Genomic DNA, 22155 nt, shown 5'->3' with positions numbered 1-22155 from the left:
CGTTTTTCCGCGGCATGAAATTTTCGATACCTGCAAATCAGAATCCAGTTCGGTGGATAAAGCGATAGAGATTAATGGAAATCTGCTGCTTTAACAAAGGTAGGAAGCCGATTATTAAATTTCTTTCTGTTTTTTTTCCTTTCTTCAAAAGCGGGCACCTCACCAAGCCTGTCAAATGGGACAGGGCTACGAATAATAGAAACGTCAAACATCTGAAAATAATGGTCGATGACCCTGTCGTATATTTCTCCGTCAAATTTCAATGAAATACCCGTAATGCCATCTTCTTTCTATCTGCAGTGACTGGCCCAGAGTGGTGATTTGGATAATAGGCGCTGAAGGGCGGGGTAACCAAATTGATGGGGGATCGGTAGGTGGGTTTGTGAAAACAAACTGCGATTTGATCTCCCGATTGCACCCGCTTCCTATATATTAATGATGTAGTGTATGCTCTTGCGTTTTCGTCCGATACTTCGTTTTTCTTTCAATAAAAGTCCATTGATCTCGCTTCTCCGTCCATCACGTCTCCTCCTCGTTTCTCTCGGTTGCGCTTAGGAAAGAAGGGACAACAGAGACCCTTTTTTGAAGTTCTTGAGATTTGGGTTTAGGGTTTCTGAGATGGGTCAACAATCCCTGATCTACAGCTTTGTCGCTCGAGGGACGGTGATCCTTGCCGAATACACTGAATTCAGCGGGAATTTCACGAGTATTGCCGCTCAATGTCTTCAGAAGCTTCCAGCCAGCAACAACAAATTTACATACAATTGCGACAGTCATACTTTCAATTATCTCGTCGAGGATGGCTTCAGTAAGTTTTTCTTCTTTGTCGGATTTTTTTCTTATGTTTTATTTCCGGGTTTCTAAACAAAAAAATCGTTGTTATTGTTTGTTGGGTTTTATTCTGAGAATTCTCCCATTTTTTTCACTTCTGGTGATATTTGTTTTTAGGATGATTTTGCTTTTTTTCCTCACTTTGGATTTGGATCATTTTGCTTTGCAGTTTTTTTTTTTTTTTTGTTGGTCTCACCTGCCCATTAATTTGATTATTCAGAACTGTTTTAAATATAATTTCAAGGGTAGGACGCCAGATGCTGTGTTTGATCATGTTATCGGATTTTCGTTTATTTTTTAAGGCGAATTTAGTTAATCAGGTCGATGTTTTAGTTTGACCACTGTATTTTTTTTTCTTTCTTTCTGAATTGCTTCAATATTACATTTTCGATCTCTGTTCTCACATGAGATTTGGAGTTACCTCTACTTATTCTCGTCGTTGATAACAGAGTAGAAATAAGTGTTCGTATATTTGATGCTTGACCCTTCCTATGTTGATAATCGAAAAGAGTGCCGTGCTATGGTATTTTGTGCTCTGCCAAATTTTGTTGCTTTCACGTTTCAGAATCTTTTCATGGTGATTCCCTCGTCCACTGCATGTGTTTTCCTTGAACATTTAATGATAACGAGCCCTTTGCACAACACTCCCACTCATGACTTATTTCTGTTTGATGTTGCCATCGAATTGTGTTTCCTCCTTCTTCACCTTAATAGACCCAAATTGATCTCTATTTTGGATTTCCGAAGTCTCTGACTGTGGTTGTTGCTAAAAACAAAATACAGAATGTGAATTTCTGCAGCAGAATACTTCTTACGAATATAATCATCAATATTGATGAAATCCATGACTGGCAGAAAGCAATTCATTTTTAGTGTTACTATGTATTTCGGAGGTACAATTATTCTCTTCAAGCAGTTTTGTGTAATATTCAGGTTTTTTTTAATGCACAACAAATTGTTGATAAACCTGTGGTTATCTTGAAAACATTGTAAGTTTTCCTGTCTATAGCCAAGTTTTTGGTATTATAGTATAATTAACTGAAATATCGGAAATGCTTTCTTTTAGGAAAACTTCTCCTACAATCCTATTTGGAATTATTTTTTATTGACATTGGGTGCCTTCTCTAAAGAGCTTATTTCTACTTATAATTATGTTTCTGTGAATACTAAAAATAAGTCCTTACATCCCCTTCATTTTATTAAAAAAAAAAAAACACTCCTGTATTGTCAATATTCTTAAAATCACTCCTTGTAACCTAGCTCATCCAATAACTTGGGCACCCTCACTCACAGCATGATTCATACCCTAATAGAGGTCTTGGCTTCAAGTCTTGCTTGGGTATGGAATTAACTGTAATTTGGTTAATTGTATTATTGAATGATCTGGTAAATGATATGTGTGTGTGAGAGAGAGAGATCCTGTACTCTGTTCACTTATTTGAGTGGATGTCAGCCAGTAGCTTTTCTAAATTACAGTTTCACAGCATGAGGTTTATGAATATTATATATATAAACCAAATATGAGTGTAAAACAATAAATAAAAGAGAGAAAACAATTTCTTCTATCAAGTCATACATTTTACATAACGTGATGTCATTGATGCTGGAGGATTATCTCTTTGTTTTGCCTGTTTTGATAATTGCAGGTATTGGAGTCTCTTGGTGATTTTGCTTTATTGAGATGTAACCCAAAGATTTTGTTAGATACTAGAAACTTACCATATTCGTTCTGTTGCATTTTGTTTTCGTTTTGCAGCCTACTGTGTGGTTGCAGCGGAGACTGCTGGAAGACAAATTCCTATTGTGTTCTTAGAGAGGATCAAGGAAGATTTCAAGAAGAGATATGGAGGAGGTAAAGCTGCAACTGCTGTTGCTAACAGCCTCAACAGAGAGTTTGGGTAATTTGCCACTCCATTCTTCATCTTCACAACTAAAATAGAAAGTGTCTTCCGTTGTTTTGGCACCATTTCTTAAAGGTGGGATATTCTTCATTGATGTTTCAGGCCAAAACTGAAAGAGCATATGCAGTACTGTGTTGACCATCCAGAGGAGATCAGCAAGCTCGCAAAGGTTAAAGCTCAGGTTTCTGAAGTAAAAGGAGTGATGATGGAAAATATTGAGAAGGTATGTCTTTACATACTTCATCTGTCTTCTTTATTTTACTGCCTCAATATTTTATTTCCCTTGATTGTTTCCCACCCTTGTGTGAGTTAAATGAGATTTTATGTGTTTTTAGGTTCTTGATCGTGGGGAGAAAATTGAGCTTCTGGTAGACAAAACAGAAAATCTGCATTCTCAGGTTTGTATTGTGTAATTTACCAAACATTTGTTCTGAACCTTTTAATTTGTTTGAGACACCCTATCAAGTATATAAGGCTAGCGATGCTTGAAAAACTTAAGAAGAAAAAAAAGTAGATACACCGAATCTATGTGATGCTTGAAATGAAATTGTTGAATAAGACTATCTTGGTGTAATAAAAACCATTTGTGCTCCTAAGCAATATTATTGGAACATCATTTACCAATTTTTCATTGAAAAGTTGTTTTCATGGAAAATAAATTCCTATTTCCTTTGATTTGTTCTACCATGTTTATGCATTCTCAGCTTATGTTTTCCATCATTTTTAATGGGGTACAAAACTCATCTTTCCGTCTCCCTTGAGTTTTTGTATGATAGGAGTGGGTTGAAAATTTTCCATTTGCACTTTTTTTCTCCTATCTAACAGAAATTTAGGTGCTTCGGAACTCGGTGATTTAAACCAAAGCTATTGTTGAGTTGAAGCGTGTGCAGAGAGAATAACTTTTCACTTGTGCTACTATGTACGAAGCCTTTATTTGACCATCTAGAAAAAGTATTACAGTCTAGGAAGTTGTGGGAGTTGAAATCATGTTTCCACTTACAAAATGGGCATCACAAGATCGTATAGAAGTTGTTTGCTTGCTTGATGACATTTTTTGGTTTAATTTCTTCCACATTGAAATGTTTTACTTATTCTTCAAATTTGACCCAACTTTACATGGTATTAGAGGTTTGGACCCAATTTCACATGGTATCAGAGAATGTATTATTCATATGTGAGCCTCTACTCAAATTATTCACATGTAGAGCTACAAAAAGGCCTACACATGGATTAGTGAGTACAAAGATTTTGAGTTTTTTAGTTGGGAAAAAAAGGTTTCTTAAGTTGGTTAGTCATTTTGGGATAGGCCTTGGACCCAACTTCACAGAAAATTGGCATACGGTCCTAATTATTTGATATTTCATGCTGGTCTAATCCTTAGTTAGTTTTGTTGCAGGCACAAGATTTCCGGTCTCAAGGTACAAAGATGAGGAGAAAGATGTGGTTGCAGAACATGAAGATAAAGTTGATTGTGCTGGGTATTATCATTGCTTTGATCCTCATCATTATCTTGTCCATTTGCCACGGCTTCAAGTGTTAATGATCGAAATCTGGCCCGCTTCTCCACTGTTTTGTTCCTTGTTGTGAAAGCGTGTGTTTTTCTTTTGCTTTTGCTTTGCTTCTGGTTTTTGGTTTTTGGTTTTTTATTTTTTAGGTTTTCTGTAGTCTAAAAAATTTGTATTTTTGTATGGCTTTGAATGTATAGGTTGTATTTATGAATTCCTTTTGTGAGCCAAGATTTGTTGATCTGGATGCGTCCTGGCTCTGCTCAGTTGAGTATTGCGGAAATTCGTCTATTAAATTGCACGCATCCAAGACGAGGCTTTTGGGTTGCTGGTCGCATGGTCGCATGGTGTGGGACCTGGACTACTCTTGAGGCGATTGCCCAAGTATGATAGGGACGGTGGGCATGTGGAAATTTGGGAAGATTGTTAAGTTGGATCAAATCACGGTAGCCTAGAAGGGGCTAGTTTTATCGTCACTCTATGCCAAATCTGAGTTAGTCTTCGTTGAATCATAGGTCTAGATTATAAGTGGTTGAATTATTTGTTGAATTTTTAGAAAAGAGAAATAATTTATTAATTTGATTATAATTGAGTTTAATGAATTTTTATTTATATAAATAAAATAAATAAGTAGAATTATATTACAATTAAATTACCCTTTTTAAAGTCGAACACGTAAAGATAAGTTTTAATCAATTAAATAATTGAAGATAGATAAAAGACTAATATGATTAAACATGTCAAGATGAGTCTTAATTAATTAGATAATTAAAGATAAATAAAAGATTAATATGATTAAAACACTTAATTACCCTTTGTGCTACGTCCTTGACTTGGGAATGGTTATTACCTTAATACCACTTGAGGTGTTTTCCAACACTCCTCTTCAACCTAGTGGGGAGAAAACATCATAGATTTCCAACTTGAAAGTGACCGTAAGAATGTCTGTCACCTACCCTTGTGATGAAATATGACTGAGAGATAAGATACCAGCCTGGAATTTCTCTCGTATAAAGTGGCAATCGATGTGTTTTTGCAATATAATTCCAGAAACTCTCCTTTATAGAATCCCAATTTAGTAAGAAGGAATCTGATCCATAGAAGCTCACTGTTATGTGTGTTATATCTCTGTACTTTGCTTCTACACTGGACCTTGCAACAATATTATGTTTTTTGCTTCTTCATGTAACCAGGTTACCTTAAATTAAGGTACATTACCCTAAAGTGGATTTTCTGTTATAGGTGATCCAACTTAATCTGCATCTAATAAACCTTTTATATTTTAGTGGCCATGATTTTTATAGAGAAATCCTTTTCTAGGAGCTCCTTTTAAATATTTGTATCCTTTCAAAGGCTTGCCAATGGGTAAGTTGTGGTTTGTGCATATACTAAGTCACTACACTTATTGCATATGATATATCCAGTCTGGTCACCGTGAGGTAAATAAGTTTTCCCACAAGCCTTAGATATTTACCTATATCAACTTCTTTTCTAGAGCTTGCACATATTTTTACATTAACATCCCTAGGAGTATCTGCAGGTCAACTCCCCATCATCCCTATGTCCTCTAGTAGATCCAAGACATACTTTCTCTGAAATAATATAATCTCATGCTTTGATTGGAATGCCTCAATTCCCATAAAATATTTTAGAAGTCCAAGATATTATTTTGTTTTAAATTCTTGACATATATTTTCTTTGACTTCTTTTATATTGTCCACATCACTACCAGTTAAAACGATATCATCCATATAAAAAACTAGTAATACCTTTCCCTTTAAGGTATTCTTGATAAAAAAAAAAATAGAATGATCTATTGAGCACTGGCTGAATCCAAACTGTAACATTGTTTGGCTAAATTTGTCAAACTAAACCCGAGGAGACTGTTTAAGCCCATATAGAGACTTTCTCAATTTGCATACAGATTCCCCTTTAACCACAAAACTAGGTAGGTGATGCATATATATCTCCCCAATCAAAAAAGCATTTTAAACATCCAATTGAACTACTGACCAAAAGGAATTAGAAGCTATAGACAATAAGATGCGTACCGAGTTTAATTTAGCCACTGGGGGAAAAGTTTCCTCATAATCCACTCCATAACATTGAGTGTATCCCTTGGCAATGAGTCAAGCTTTGAGGCGAGCAACATAACCATCTGGATTGCGTTTGATAGTAAAAATTCATTAACAACCTATAGGTTTCTTGCCGGGAGGAAGAGGAACAAGGGCCTAAGTTTGATTCTCATATAAGGCATGCATTTCTTCTTCCATGGCAGTTTTCCATCCTGGATGTCACAGAGCCACTTGATAGGACTGTGGACCAGAGATGGAAAAATTATATGCAAGAAACTAATAGCCTGAAGAAGACAATCAATTATGAGAGACAAAGTTTGAAATAAGATGAGAAATGGAGGGTCTAGTGCAAGTCCGAGGCTCCTTCCATTGAGCTATGGGCCGGGTATTGGATAGCTTTGATGATATCAAAAGGGGGAGAATAACCCAAAGGGCAAGTACTAAAAAAATTACAAATAACATTAAATCATGGGGTAAACAAACAAATCATAAAGGCAATAAATTATGAATTGAGCTTATGGGAAGAAATATCGTCATTAAACAAACTTGATGATAAAAAACATTTAGAAACTAATTGTGAAATTTGAATAGGAATAATTATCAAAAAAAGTTAAAATCTAAAGTTTGGGCAATACATTCATTTGATTGACCACAGAGTGTTCAAATTGACTATTGAAATGAGGCCAAGTAGTACAAGCTATAAAGGACCATTCAAATGACCAAGAAGCATATGTTACTTGCATGGGAAAAAAAGCTCTCAAGAAGAGATCGTCTAGGGTAGCCTTTGAACAGTCTAACGACTACCTAGCGCAGAAGGAGAGGTCATCCATCCAAACAACATGAAACCAACTGTTCAACTGGTTAGGAGAGAGAATGCTCTTTGGTGAGATCCATTTGACCAACCATTTGAATGGCCAGTCCAAAGAAGGTTGAATGAGAAATTAAGGAAACAAGGCTTGCCCATAAAGGACTGTTCAACCAGAAAGAGATTGTTCTAGTATACTGAAAAGTTGATATAGACGAGTCCTACATGACTCTCACAATAAAAAGTCTCACAGAGCAGGAATTAATATAGCGGTGTCTTACTAGAGTCTCACAGGAGGAGGTCTCATAGAAGAATATTAGTTAAAGGTGTTTTAGTTATGTTAGTTTTTTATTTATGTCCAATTGTTCAATTGTTCTAGGACTTATCTTTTAGTGTTTAACTTTGGGTGTAACTGGGACAATGGTAGTTTAATTATAATTGGAATATACTTGTTTCCTTTATTATAATTAGAAGCTCATTGTACTTTGTTAATAACAAGTCATTGAAGTATTTATCTTTTCCAAAAATTTAACATGGTATCAGAGCGGGTTCTGGGAGTAGCAACAAAGAGAACTTGATATTTGAAGCAGCAAAGGTCAGACTGCAAAAGAGGTTCGAGTTGCAACAGAAAGCTTTAAATTTAAATCTATTTTATAGGATTAAAAACGAGACTTTATATGGGAGAATTATATATCAAAATAAATATATGTAATTCTATTTTTTTACCTATCCAACTAATTCTTAATCTGAGTCTTCTATAGGAAGATATCAATCTCGGAAGAGTCAATGGTTATGTTAGCCAAAGAAGAAAGAGTACTCAGTTTGGCCAGATTAAAGAGTAAAAGATCTATCAGATTATTTCTCTTAAAATAATTTTTTTAATGAAGAAAAATTATACTTAGACAAAATGTATCAAATTCTAGTTTTATAAGGAGAAAAGTTTATGTCAATCTGATCTATATTTAAGGAGATATTCGCATTGGAGTCGACAAGGGTCAAAATTAAGAGGTTATAATATATTCAAGAATGAAGTTTTTTATGTCTAATTAGGTATCAATTTAAAGCTCTTTGAGTCTAGTTTATTTAATAACAAACCATTTGTAATTCTTAGTTTTATTTTCAAAGATATTGATATTAGAAGTACCAAAGGCCAGTTCTGTCAAAATCTATTTTTTCCTATTTTCTCGCATGATATCTCTCCATTCATTTACGTGAATTGAGTTTCCTTTTATCCTAAAATGCGATATTTTTAGTCAAATTTCTCTTCTAATCAAAGAGTTTTTTTCAGACTTAGTCACTCAATGATGTGCTCATTAAAGGTTGTAATATCTTGCTTGGATGTTATTTTCAAGTTTTACGTTTTTGTTACTTGGTTATGTATCTTCCGCATAGCTAAACTCCAAAAAAATTGCGGTCACCCCAAAAAGGTTATACTTGGTCAAATTTATTAAGTTCTATCATTATAGTCTCCCATAATTTTCAAAAATAAAAGGTCACTTTGGAAGTGTGAGTGTTGCATAGTCGCCTCCTTTTGGTTAAAACTGTTTTCCTCTAGTATTTGTTCAACTTATCTTCTCATGTTTTCATCACTTCAGAGCAATGCCTAGACCCGCTACCTAAAAAGTATAAAAGTGTGTCCAACATCTAGCTTGAGTGAAGTATTTTATTTTTCACCCAAGAGGTGATTTGTGTTTGAGCTACCCTTAAAAAGCGAGTAGTCTCTTTGTTAAGCCTTAAAGTTGGATTATTTTTCCGCCTTTAAAGTTGAGTGAAGTGTGTTTCAAACTATAACTATTTTGATTGGTGTGTAGAGAGTTTTTGTAGCTAAGAGTGATTTTCTACTCCCACATAGTGCTTTATCCAAGTTGGGTCTCTATGTCCTTTTTATCTTTAGCTTGAGGGGAAGAAGTATAAGAAAGAAGTATTTTGTTCCACATATTGTGGTAATTTTTATGTAACTAAATATTCAAGAAAAGGGGAGAATAAATGATGAAGATTTAACATCTATAAAATAAAATAGCCAATGAAGATTGAAGACCAAAAATCCTTTCATTGCAAGATTAAATTATAAACTCCAGTTTGAGGGAGAGTATTGAAGAGCCAATATGGAAGAGTCTTACATGACTCTCACAATAAGAAGTCTCACAAAGTCAGAATTAATATAGTGAAGTCTTACAAGAGTCTCATAGGAGGAGGTCTAAACGAAGAGTCTCAGTTAAAAATATTTTAGTTATGTTAGTCTTCTATTTATGTTCAGTTGTTAAATTGTTCTAGGACTTATCTTTTAGTGTTTAACTTTGGGTATATTTGGGAAAAAGGGTAATTTAATTATACTTGTTTCCTCAATTGTAAATAGAGGCTTATTGTAATTAGTTACTAAAAAGTCATTAAAATATTTATCTTTTCCAAAAATTCATTATATTAGATAGAAGAAAGAAGAAGCTATGTACGCAACCATATGGACAACCATCCAAGAAAAGTGAAGAAAAGGAATGAGGCATTTTGACGTTCCAAAAAAGTTGCGCTTGAAGATTCAGAGCTTCGAAACGGCCACTATAGATCTCCAAAATTTGTAAATAACCTATCATTACGATAAGCAACACATTGTAAGGGTATTAACAATATAAGATAGGGTTATTAATCCGAATAAAAATTGTTTTGTTGATGTAGTTGCATGTTTTGATTAATTGTAGGCTTATTTGGGTGTTTGAATCGCATTATTCAAAGTTAAAATTAAAAAATAACCCTAAAAATTTGATAAACTTATTTACCCCCTCTCTTAGTTTATTTATATAAGATCTAACAAAAAAAAGGAGAGGATGAATTGGGGATCCATATCTCCTTGTCCTCTCGAATAAAAAATGTAAGGTCAGGGAACATAGGGGTGCTCTCCGCCTTTGGGTTAGCAAAACTTGCTCGATCCGCTTTAAATTACAAATGAAAGGGGAAGGGGGTTCTCACCATTTATTAATTAAAAGTGACAAATTGGTGAGATCAAACAAACCTGTTCCGTCCCTTATATTTTTAAATCTGGTATTATTGGCTGATCAAATCCGGTTTAGAGAAGCTAGAAAATCTTTAACGGTTAGTTTTGATTTGAAATAAGAAGGTTAGTCCCACATAGATTTAGATTTGTATTTTTGCATTCATTAAAACTATGTGCGCCTGAATGTTAAGTCGGGCTGTGATGATTCCTGCGCACCTGTGGAAGGGTCCTTTCACGAGATCTGATTACAAGATAACAACGGCGCTTCTGAGCTCCTAAATGATTTTATATTTTAATTATGATTATTAAACATAAAAATAAATTTGGAATTCATGCCAACTCTTATTTTCGATGAAAATAGTTTATTCAATAATTATTTCCAAGCTAACATTTTTACAGTAATTATTTTAAAAAATTATTCGTTATAAAATAGTGTTCAACGACAAATATTTTTAACTTTTTGTATATTAAATAGCAAATATTTCTGCCAACAAATTAACCTATCAATAATGGAAATTATTTCAGGGATGACAATTTTTTATTAAGTATGTAAAATAAAATATTCCTTATTGGAATTCTTGTTTCTCCTATGAATGAAGGTACAGGCAGAAAAAATGGGTTTCATCGACAAATATTTTTATTTTTATTTAACTTTAAAAATATTCCTCGATAGAATTTAAGTTTCATTGAAGAAGATGGATACCGTGGGCGAACATATTTTGATAGAGGAATACTTTTTCATACTTATAATTTATATTATAAATATTCCTTGATAAAATTCTGATTTTTTTCTGGCAATAATGTTTATTATTCTCATCATAAAATTTTAAGGTAATTTATATTAATTTATTTTAATTAAATAAATTATAGCAATCATATTTAAATAATTTAGTTTATCAATCTAAATAAAATTTTTAGGTTTATATTTAAATAAATTTAAATATATTTAATTTAATTTAATTTATACTTATTATTTCATATAAATTTAAATGAATGTGTAAATGTTTTGAAGTAATAAACTATTTAAATGAATGTGCTAATATGAAGAAAATGATATAAAAATTATGTTTTAAATTTTTGACATAAAAATAATAATTTTTATGGTCATAATACTTTTAGAAGCATTTTTTATAGAAATAATAGATTATAATAATATATAAACAGTAAATACAATAATAAATATTTAAAAAATATAAAATTAACTATAGAGTTCAATAATCCCAAAAAAAAGACGTGCTTTACGAATACATATATGTTTAAATTTTTTTTATCTTCAAGTATATATATCTGTGTTTCCTCATAAATAACAAATATAACATTCTATTCGATTGAGATTAGGCAATGACACAATTTAACTTTAACGAGGATTATTCAAATTACATTAGGATGACTTATAATGTGGTTATGGACCAAGATTACCCTTTTTATGGCAAACTTCATTTTTTTTATTCAAATTAGAAAGGATAAAGGACAACGGTCATATATATATTCTCTTTAGAAGCTATTTTATAATTAAACATCAATTATGACAGAAAATAATTTTAAAAATAGAACATGTAATAAAATAAGTAATTTTATAATAAGTAATTAATCTGAAATAGTAATATTTTCATAATTATTTTTTTGTAATTAAATTATTTCAATTTTTTTAGTGAAATTTATTTTGCCGATAATAGTTAAATCCCACAATCACAAATTCATCCATACATTAACAATGTCTAAAAAAATTAAGTCCAACCATTACGATGATTATGAAATTAAACATCCCCAAGACAACCTGGGGTACAGAGAACAGAATTCAAAAGCACTCACTAATTTATTTGTCATAACAAAAGATTTCAAATTTAGCACGGCTAATTTCTTCACAACCCAAAAAAAAAAATCATTCTTACCAAACTTAAGGGAATGAGAGATTACAAAGTAGTCATAATTCATGTACTTTACATAGTAACATCATCTGATCGCATTAGCTTTATAACCATAATAAAACTCAACCCCTTTAAAATAGACTAAAGCCAAGTTTGATACAAAACCACAAATTTCCAATCTCTACAACTCCAAAATAAAGAATGCAACAATATCCTCTAATTTACCTTTCATATTAGATAAATCTAATATACATTCCATTTATTCCTACCATTAAAAGCATAAAAACCTCAAATGACTACTCTTGGTTCCATTAGACCATAATTCAACTTCATTGGATAGATGGCCTACAATAAGGCTCAATAAGAATGACATTCACAAGAGATGCAGTCTAGAACTCCTGCAATCATCAACCTTTAACTAATAAAATTTGTCATTTTAAGCAATTGTACCAACTTAAATATTAGTAACTTCACTACATAAGAATTTAACCTTCTTTTTGAAAAATAACCCACATCCATACTTGATAGAAAAGAGATATGTTTCAGTCTATATCTCTTGTACTACAACCCGACAAAATAGACTAAAATCATATCATATAGAACTTATCTTATACTTTAATATCTTTGGTATTACCAAATCACAATTTAATCCGAACGAAGCAATAGACGACAACAATGCCTCATTAAAAAAGAAATCTATGATAGTTCCTACCACATGCATTAGAATTTAGTGGCATTAACTAACATTATCAACCACTATAATCAATGTTCCAAATTGAAACATCACCATCTTCATCAATTAGGAATTGAAATATCTCTTTCTATAAGGATTAAATAGAGGAGAGCTTTTGCAAAAGGAGTTTACAATCCATGCAATTACTTCTTCTAGAGAGAAATTCAGAATCATCCAATTGTAATAGGTGAAAGTGCTCAAGTTCCAATCCCTCTAATCTCCACATAACCATAAATTAAAACCCCTCCTTAACGAGGATCTAACAAGAAAAGTTTTAGTAATAAATAAGTATCAAAACATGTAATTTCATTTTCTCATTATACTCCAACTCTAAAGTTACATTAGAGAAAAGATTTAAACTTTCAGTTCCCCTAATAACTTATAAACCCAGAAATTTGAAATCCTCCTTAACGAGAATCTAATAAAAGGTCTTCATAAAAGAAACACTCCAACATGAAAATCAAAATTTTCAATCCTACATTCAAAATCATTTGGTTACAATAACTAAAAGATTTTTAACTTTTGCCTTCCTAACTCTAACCAACCTAAAAAATTCAGAACTCCTCTTAACGAAGACTTTGATAAGGGATCAATATAATCCTCCTTTGGTTATCGGATAAGATCCCAATTATATTTATCACATGTTTTAATTATCTCTTAATGTAAAACTTATTATGTTGGATTGTAAATTGTATAAACATCACTATTAATCAATACAAATGTTGTGTGGTTCAGTTCAGCGTCTCACATGGTATTAGAGCACGTCTTCTACATCTATGATCCTCCAAATTTTTTTTGCCTCCTCTGCCTCTCTATTGGAAATATGATGTAATTTGAGTGTCATTGATGTAATTAGTTTATGTATTTTATCTCTTATTCAATCTTACTAGAGTGAATGGCATAATTATAGTATTGTACTTTTATCATTATAAATAAAACTTAAGGGGACGGTTTGGAAAAAGCCCATTACCTATTCTTTCTCCTCTTTTCTCCAAATTTGTCATTCTTCCTCTTCTCCTCCTAAAATCTTCTCTCCACAACTCTTCTTCTTCTTCTCACCCCTTTATCCTCTTCTACTTTGATTATACATCATGGAATCCTAAGTTTCAATATGGTATTAGAGTAGGAAAATATCTGAGATGGAAAAGAAGAAGAGGATGGAGAAGACGGGGAGGAAGAAGAAGAAGAACAAGAAGAACAAGAAGAAGAAAAAGAAGAAGAAAAAGAAACAAGAGGAGTTTCTCTTGTTTTTCCTTTAGTTTTTTTTCCCAATTCATATTTTCATTGGATTTTTAACCCTCTTAATATATGTTTCATATAGAATATTTGAGTCTAATTTCCAACTCAAAATGAATTGTTGAAATCAGATTTTTTTAAAAAGAGAAATCGATAAGTGAAGCAACAAAGGTCAAGCAACAAAAAAATTTCATGCAACAACAAAAAACTTCAAATTTCGAGCCATTTGATGCCATCAAGAATGAGACTTTATATGGAGAATTATATATCAAAAGAAATAACTGTGTCTATCTTCTTACCTATTCAACCAATTCTCAATCTGATTTTTTATATGGAGATATCTATCTCGAAAGAGTCAATGGTCATTCTGGCCAAAGAAGAAAGAGTACTTAGTTTGGCCAAATTACAAAGTCCAAAATCTATCAGATTATTTATCTCAAAAGAAGTATATTTTATCATGGGAAGTTCTACTTTTATGAATTTATTTAAGTCTAGTTTTACAAGGAGAAAATTTCATGTTATCTATAATTAAGGAGATATTCACATTGGAAGAAATAAAGGTCATGACACTATCCTATTGCTTGCGAAGATCCGAATTTAAGCCGAATTTTTTGCTTCACTTTTTGAGTTGTTGTTATTGATCAATAATATCAGGAAAGTATCTCATGATCTACCCTTGAAAATTTTTTGTTGGTTAACTAACAATATCTGGAAAGAATCTTTAAAGATCATCTTATTTTCAGAAACTTTCCTTAATTTATTTGTCAAAGCGAAGAAGTATTTCTTTTCTGAATTATGGCATTTTCCTAAAAAAGTTGTTATTGATTTAATGCTGCAAATTACAAAAGTATCTATGTAAGGAGATTTTTATCTAGGATTAAATTCAAAACATGTTTTTCTTCTTTGCTTATAAGAAATCCTTGCAGCATATTAACAACATGTTGGAGCAGCACTCGATGTACTTATCCCTTTATGAAGTCAGTAGTTTCGCTCAGCCTATCACTCGATGAAATACATTCAAGTTATAACTGGTCTAGCCTCAAGCTTTGCCTTTGGTTTTTTATCTTTCCTCTCAGAATCGATTTGATTCTGCAATTACATCTCTAAGTGTGGACTATATTCAAAAACATGACACTTATGTCATTGGCTGCTAATTAGTTGGTTTACTATGGATAGCTCTCAGTTTGGTGTCTGAATTAATATTTGATGTAGTAAGCGTGAAAGTAACATCCGTTACTGTTTTATTCACTCTTCTCTGTTTTTTAGAAGACCTTGCAACTACTCTCAGAACCAACAACTCTCAATTTAATTATTCTTTTTGAGAAGATTGACATCTCTTGGTTCAACTTATTGGTAGCTTATTACTCAGTTCCGGTTTATTATTTGGTGCACATCTTCCTTATTCAAGGATGGATTTACTGCAATTTATCTCATGTGTTCTTAATACTCTTAAGGATTTTTACTATTTATCGGTTATCCATTGCTATAAAACAACATATTTGGTATGTGTTATTTGGGTATTAGCTCATTATCGTAGTTGATATTGTGTCTCTTTTATTGAGACGTTATTATTGAAGAAGAACTCCTCTTGCTTGTCTTGGGTTCATTTATTGCTGACTATTGTCGGCATTGGTTCATGTGATGAAGAATTTGAATTACTTTGAAAAATAAAGCACATGATGGCCCCAACTTTTTCATCTCATCTTCTTATTGATTCATCATTACCCTTTTATTATTTATCATTTTTTCTCCTATTGTCTTTTATTTGACTCTCACTTGCCTCTTTGGCCAATCCTTTTGGAGAGTTGCTTTGGTTGGTCCTTTTATTTATATGGGTGTTTTAAGTTATTTGAGACTTTTTGTTGGTACCCCTGGGTCTTTTATTGTCATCTTGTGAATGGTAGGCATTACCCACTTTAGAGATTATTATCACTATATTTGTTTGAAATCATTTGAGGTTAGTTTTGACTTATGTTTTGTCACCCATTTCTACCCTTCAAAAGTTTGTGCTTTGTGTCGTACTTATCCTTCGGACACCGTGATGGAGGAGATTATTACTACATATATGTTATTTGTTTCAATCTCGGATCACTGCCATTACCTCTCAGCTTGAAGGGGAGTGTTGGAAGATATGATGTAATTTGAGTATCATTGATGTAATTAGTTTATGTTTTCCATCTCATCTTCAATCTTACTAGGGTGAAGGGCATAATTATAATATTGTACTTTTATCAGTTATAAATAGAGCTTAAGGGGGGAGGGGAGGGTTTGGAAGAAGCCCATTACCCTATTCTTCCTCCTCTTTCTCCAAATTTAATGACTCTTCTTCTCCTCCTAAAACCATCTATCCAAAATGCTTCTTCTTCTCTTCACCCCTTAATCATCTTCATATTGAAACCAGTTGCGCTAAAACCTCGAGGCTATAGTGAAGGCGCAACATGAATATAAGAGGGATCGGCCCGGTCGATATTAAATTCTCAATAGTAATTATACATTATGGAATCTTAAGTTTAAACTCTCTCCACCCCTATAATGCTCTTTGTAACTCCCTCTCTTTATGACACACTCTTCAATGTACCAGCCAAGCACCAACAGCTACCGCCGACTGCAATTGAGCCACCGGAACTGACTTCCGACATCTCGCAACAATAGTCTTTGTAATTCCCTCTCTACAATGCATGGCTCTTCAACATACGAGACGAACTTCGGCAGTGCCTTTGACCACCATCATCGATAGTAACTGAGCCAACAGAACAACCTTTTGATGTCTTGCAATAGCCGCCCCGACTGTGCACCCGCTACCGATTATGCCAACGGGAGGAAGAATACGACGTGACCAAGGTTGAAGACGAATTAGCATCGTCCATGTGACTCTCACACATGCAAGAAAAAAAGAAAAAAGAAATGTCTGCACACTGTCTCTCAGTTCCAGCTCATTGCCTACCTTAAGTCGTCTCAGCTAGCTTAATCACTATGTCCACTACAAACAAAGCTCCAAAGGCTCCAGTGCACTCACCAATGCTCAACACCAACGAGTTCCACCTTATTACCATCAATACTTCTGCACAAGCTCCGCTCAAACTCTGGGTATGATGTATTTGGATACATTGATGACTCCAAACCCTATCCACTGGAGACCCTCGTTGAAAATCTCTCTCCAAATCCAACCTAGAATATCTAGATTAGCCAAGATTAGCTGATTCTGAATGCCCTCAACTCTCTGCCTCCAACATCTATACCATTCATTGCTCGAGCCACCACCTCTAGAGAAGGATGGACTATTCTTTCAAATACATATGCCAAACAATCTCGCGTCCGCATCAAACAAGTCAAAAATATTCTAAAATATCCCACCAAAGGTACTATGAATATCATTGGTTACCTTCAATACATTAAATCCCTTGTAGATGAGCTTGCCATACTTGAAGCATCAATGGATGAGGGAGATCTTATAAAAAAAAGGTATTGGATGGACTAGGAGATAACTACTAAGAGCTTGTTTGTGTTGTTCAAGCTCAAGATACACCCATCACCTTTGATGAACTTCGTGAGAAACTTCTATCCTTTAAAGCAACCATTCATGCAAACACAACACTTGATGCACATTTTCCAACCATTTCAAATCCAACAAATCGAGAAAATACCAGTATATGCCCTCCAAAGTCCAACAACAATAGGTTCCCATCCTCTCAATATCCTACTGGTCAAGCGGGCAGGCGTTCGTCGCCTAACAACACTGGCTAACCTCACATGGCTACCAACTTAGGTGCTCCAAGTTACAATAGCAGACCTCGACCTCGTCCATATCTAAGGTCTTATTAGATTTTTAGAATCAAGGGGCACTCAGCTAAGCGATGTCCCTTATTTCAACTCATACCTATCCATCCAACCTACATAGGATTTCCAATTTCTGTTACTTCAACAACACCATGGCAACCACGAGCTCATTACGTTGCTAATTTAAACTCCAACATGCTAGGAATTAGACACCCTAATTCCAAAATAACAAGAGAAATAATAATAATCAAAGAAAAAAGAAAAACCAAATATGAAAAACAACAAGATTTATACAGGTTCGCCTTAAGGTGAGACTACGTCTTGTCTTCTACCATTGCAGTAATATACTATAAAGATAAAAAATTTTACAAGAGAAATCGCACACACATATAGGTATTTTCTTTGACCTGTCTTGGGCTACAACTCCATCTCCTTCTCGGTGATGATTAAAAATCTAATAGCAACGCTCCTCAATTATAAAGAAAAATTAGGGCAACTACGATACAAGAGTAAAATTTCCAAATAGCCCTTAATGAAACAACAGTTAATATATCGTGGAATGAGCGCATCCCCAAGAGAGGGGCTTCCTGCCCCCATTCCAACCCCCATGGTGACCTTACTCTAAAGGTCGATTTGTGTACCGACTCAACGTAGGGCGCTTATTAGGCTCTACAATTGGAGACTAATCCATCATCAATATGTCCTCTATAAAGACAACGACTTCTCAATCCTCAAAGAGAAGTCCAACTGAAATTTTACACAACTTTAGTTTCTTAATCATAACAGTCTTTGTCAATATATCAATCGGATTCTGATTTCCTTGAATCTTCTCAAGTGCTAAGACTCTATCCTCCAAAGCCGATCTGATGAAGTGATAACGCACCAGTATGTGCTTTGTTTTGGCATGATAAATAAGATTCTTTGTTAAATGAATAGCACTCTGACTGTTACAATACAACACATTCTTCCCATGATTGAGACCCAATTATTCCTAGAAAGACTGCAACCATACCATCTCTTTGCTAGCTTCGGTCACAACAACATATTCTACCTCAGTAGTGGAAAGAGGAACTATCTTTTGCAACTTAGAGACCCAACTAACTGCTCTACCACCCAATATGTAGACATATCCAATGGTACTCTTCCTGCCATCAATGTCTCCAGCCATGTCAGCATCTACATAACCCTGTAATCCCAAGTGTGACTTTTTGAAACATAAGGTTGAGTCTGCAAGGCCTCGCAAATACCTGAGAATCCACTTCACTACTTCCCAATGTTGGTCACAATGTCCATTGCATGAGCTATGTTTGGTCTAGTGCACACTATGTCATATATGAGACTGCCAATAGCAGAAGTATAAGACACATTGGCCATGTTGGCTTGCTCATGCTATGTAGAAGGTGACTGGTCCTTAGATAGCCTAAAGTGACTAGCCGAAAGGAGTACTTACTGGTTTTGCATCATTCATGTTGAATCTACTCAACACCTTCTACACATATTCTTCTTGTGACAGTTTTATAATATCAATGTCCTTAGTAAACCTCATCCCAAGGATTTTTCTTGCAACACCCAAATCCTTCATTGCAAACTTCTTAGACAACTCCCTTTTCAACTTTTCTATTTCCTGTTTGCAAGCACTTGCTATCAACATATCATCAACATATAGCAGTAGAATGATATAGGAGTCATCAAGCTTCTTCACATTACAACAATGATATGCCTAACACCTCAGGAAACCATTAGTATTCATGAAGGTGTCAAACTTCTTATACCATTGTCTTAGAGCTCGTTTAAGACCATACAAGCTCTTTTGAAGTTTGCACACCATTTTCTCCTTTCCTTGTGCTATGAAACCCTGTGGTTGCATCATATAAATTTCTTCCTCCAAATCACCATGAATAAAGGTTTTCTTTACATCCAATTGCTCTAAGTTCAAGTCTTTATTTGCCACTAGTCCAAGCATTGTTCTGATAATAGTCAATTTCACTATTGGAGTGAAAATATTAGTGTAGTCAATACTTTCTTTTGGTTGAAAGCCTTTTACCACAAGTCTTGCCATGTCCCGCTTGCTGCCATCATGTTCGTCTTTTATTCGGTACACCCATTTATTCTACAAGGTCTTCTTCATATTTGGTAACTTGGTCAACTGCCATGTTTGATTGGACAACAATGAATCCATCTCATCCCACATGGCCAACTCCCAGTTGGTTGATTCATCAACTTGCATGACTTCCTCATAACTCTCTGGTTCACCTTTATCAGTCAACAAAATATAATTTAGTGCAGGAGAGTATCTCCGTGGTGGTCTGCTAGTTCTGGCAGAACTCTTGAGTTCAGTCACAGGAATGTTCTAATTTACTTCTGGGGGTATATTTTCCTGGTTTTCCTAAGTAATATTCTCCATCTCAATAACTAGAAGATTTCTCAATTGAATCACGTCAGACTTCTTGGCTTCATCACTTGTGCTCTCAAACTCTGTTCTCAACCTGTCTTTATATAGGGCACCTTCATTGAAGAACACATCCTTGCTCCTGATAACCTTAAGACTTTGGTCATCCCAGAAGCGATAACCAAACTCGGTACCACCATAACCAATAAAGAAACATATCTTAGATTTAGCATCAATTTATTTCTAACAACATAATCAATGTGAATATAAGAAACACAACCAAAAACTTTCAAGAAAAGAAAGGTTTACCTCTTTGCCGCTCCAGACCTCTTCTGGTATTTTGCAATCCAATGGTATTGAGGGACCTCTATTGATCAAATAGGCAGTGGTGCTAATAGCCTCAGACCAGAACATCTTTGACAATCCCACATGTCATCTCATGCTCCTAGTACGATCGTTCAAAGTCCTATTCATCCTCTCTGCCACACCATTCTGTTGAGGTTTTTCAGGAATGGTCTTCTTCACCTTGATTCCATAATCAACACAGTATTGCTTTAAATCATCATCTATGTATTCTCCCCCATTATCTGATTGCAAGCACTTCACCTTCAAATATGTCTCATTCTCATCCATTGCTCTCCATCTCTTGAATCTATCAAAGACATCAAATTTTTTTTTCAAGAAATGAACCCTTACCTTGTGAATTTTCCACACTATCCCATTTGACATCCTCAAACTGACATTACCAATACCGACAATATTCAAAGGCTCTTCATCTGCAAGATACACCTTCCCGTGATCTCCAACAACATAGTTCTCCATGATCTCACAGTGTGCGGTAGTGTGAAAAAAAGTTCTTGAATCTAACACCCAAGAGTCAATAGGGCTATCAACAGAAAAGAGTAAAACATCTTGTACCTCTTTAGTTACCACATTTGCAATATCATTTTTCTTTCATCCTTCTTCAGTGCTTTATAATTTTTTTTAAGTGACCAGACTTGCCACGATTCCAGCACTCCACACTCCTTCCGAATTTAGACTTGCTTCTTCCATTCTTTGACATCCCTCTATCATTGCCCTTGTTGGAATCCCTCTCGAACTTCCTGCCCCTAATATCGACATTGAGGGCAGAATTAGATGTCAATGATTCTCCGAAGTCCTTTCTACGAACTTCCTCCGCAAGAATGGTATCCCGAATATCATTAAAGATCAACTTCTTATTGCCTACATAATTACTAATCGCAACCCTCATAGGCTCCCAACAATTTGGCAGAGACGCCAAAAGAATTAAATCACGAACCTCATCATCAAATTTAATCTGAACTGAGGTCAATTGATTGACAATTGTGCTAAACTTATTCAAATGCGATCCCATTGATGTATTTTCTATCATCTTTAAATTGAATAGTTTTTTCATGAGATGTACCTTATTGTTTGCAGAAAGGCTTCTCATACATGTCAGACAGAATCTTCATCATCCCTGTTGTGGTTTTCTCCGATGTTGTGAGCAACATTCATCGACAATGTCAATCAGACTACTCCCAACACCTGTCTATCGAGGAGATTCCACTCGTCAACTTTCATACCTTCTGGTTTCATATCCAGAAGTGGTGCGTGTAGCTTTTTACTGTACAAATAATTTTTGATCTACTTCCTCCAAAACGCAAATCCATACCATCGAACTTGTTGATTCCAAGTGTCGATCCTTCTCTGCTAGTCATTGTTCTCAATCATGAACCAAAACCTTAATACCACTTGTTACGAATTAGACTCCCTAATTCCAAACTAATGAGAGAAATAATAATAATGGTGGAAGAAAGGAAAAACAAGCACAAAAAATAAGAAGATTTATACAGGTTCGCCTCAAGGTGAGACTACATCCAACTCTCTCGGGCTTCAACTCCAACTCCTTCTAGGTGATGATTAAAAACCTAATAGCGGCACCCCTCAATTATAAAAAGAAAATTATGGCAACCGCTATACAAGAGTAAAATTCTCATTACTATGAAGGTTGATCCGCGTACCGACTCAATGGAGGACGTTGATTAA

The 22155-nt window shown here is 34.3% G+C and overlaps 1 protein-coding gene across 1 annotated transcript; it reads left to right on the top strand.

The window, feature by feature from the left end:
* The first annotated feature begins 370 nt into the window (after positions 1–370).
* On the top strand, positions 371–4478 carry LOC137961949 (vesicle-associated membrane protein 721-like). Its single transcript, XM_068808605.1, has 5 exons — positions 371–808; positions 2588–2729; positions 2835–2955; positions 3068–3130; positions 4129–4478. Exons 1-5 carry the CDS (start codon positions 619–621, stop codon positions 4270–4272), a joined length of 660 nt encoding a protein of 219 aa, XP_068664706.1. The 5' UTR covers positions 371–618; the 3' UTR covers positions 4273–4478.
* The last annotated feature ends 17677 nt before the right edge of the window (positions 4479–22155 follow it).

Source organism: Aristolochia californica, unplaced genomic scaffold, assembly GCF_029961685.1.
Source record: "Aristolochia californica isolate CCGP_79_NKW_82.1479 unplaced genomic scaffold, dmAriCali1.0.hap1 SCAF_4, whole genome shotgun sequence".
Taxonomy (NCBI): Eukaryota; Viridiplantae; Streptophyta; class Magnoliopsida; order Piperales; family Aristolochiaceae; genus Aristolochia; species Aristolochia californica.
The sequence above is the reverse complement of the archived record's forward strand: the minus strand, read 5'-3'. Positions and strand labels throughout refer to the sequence as shown.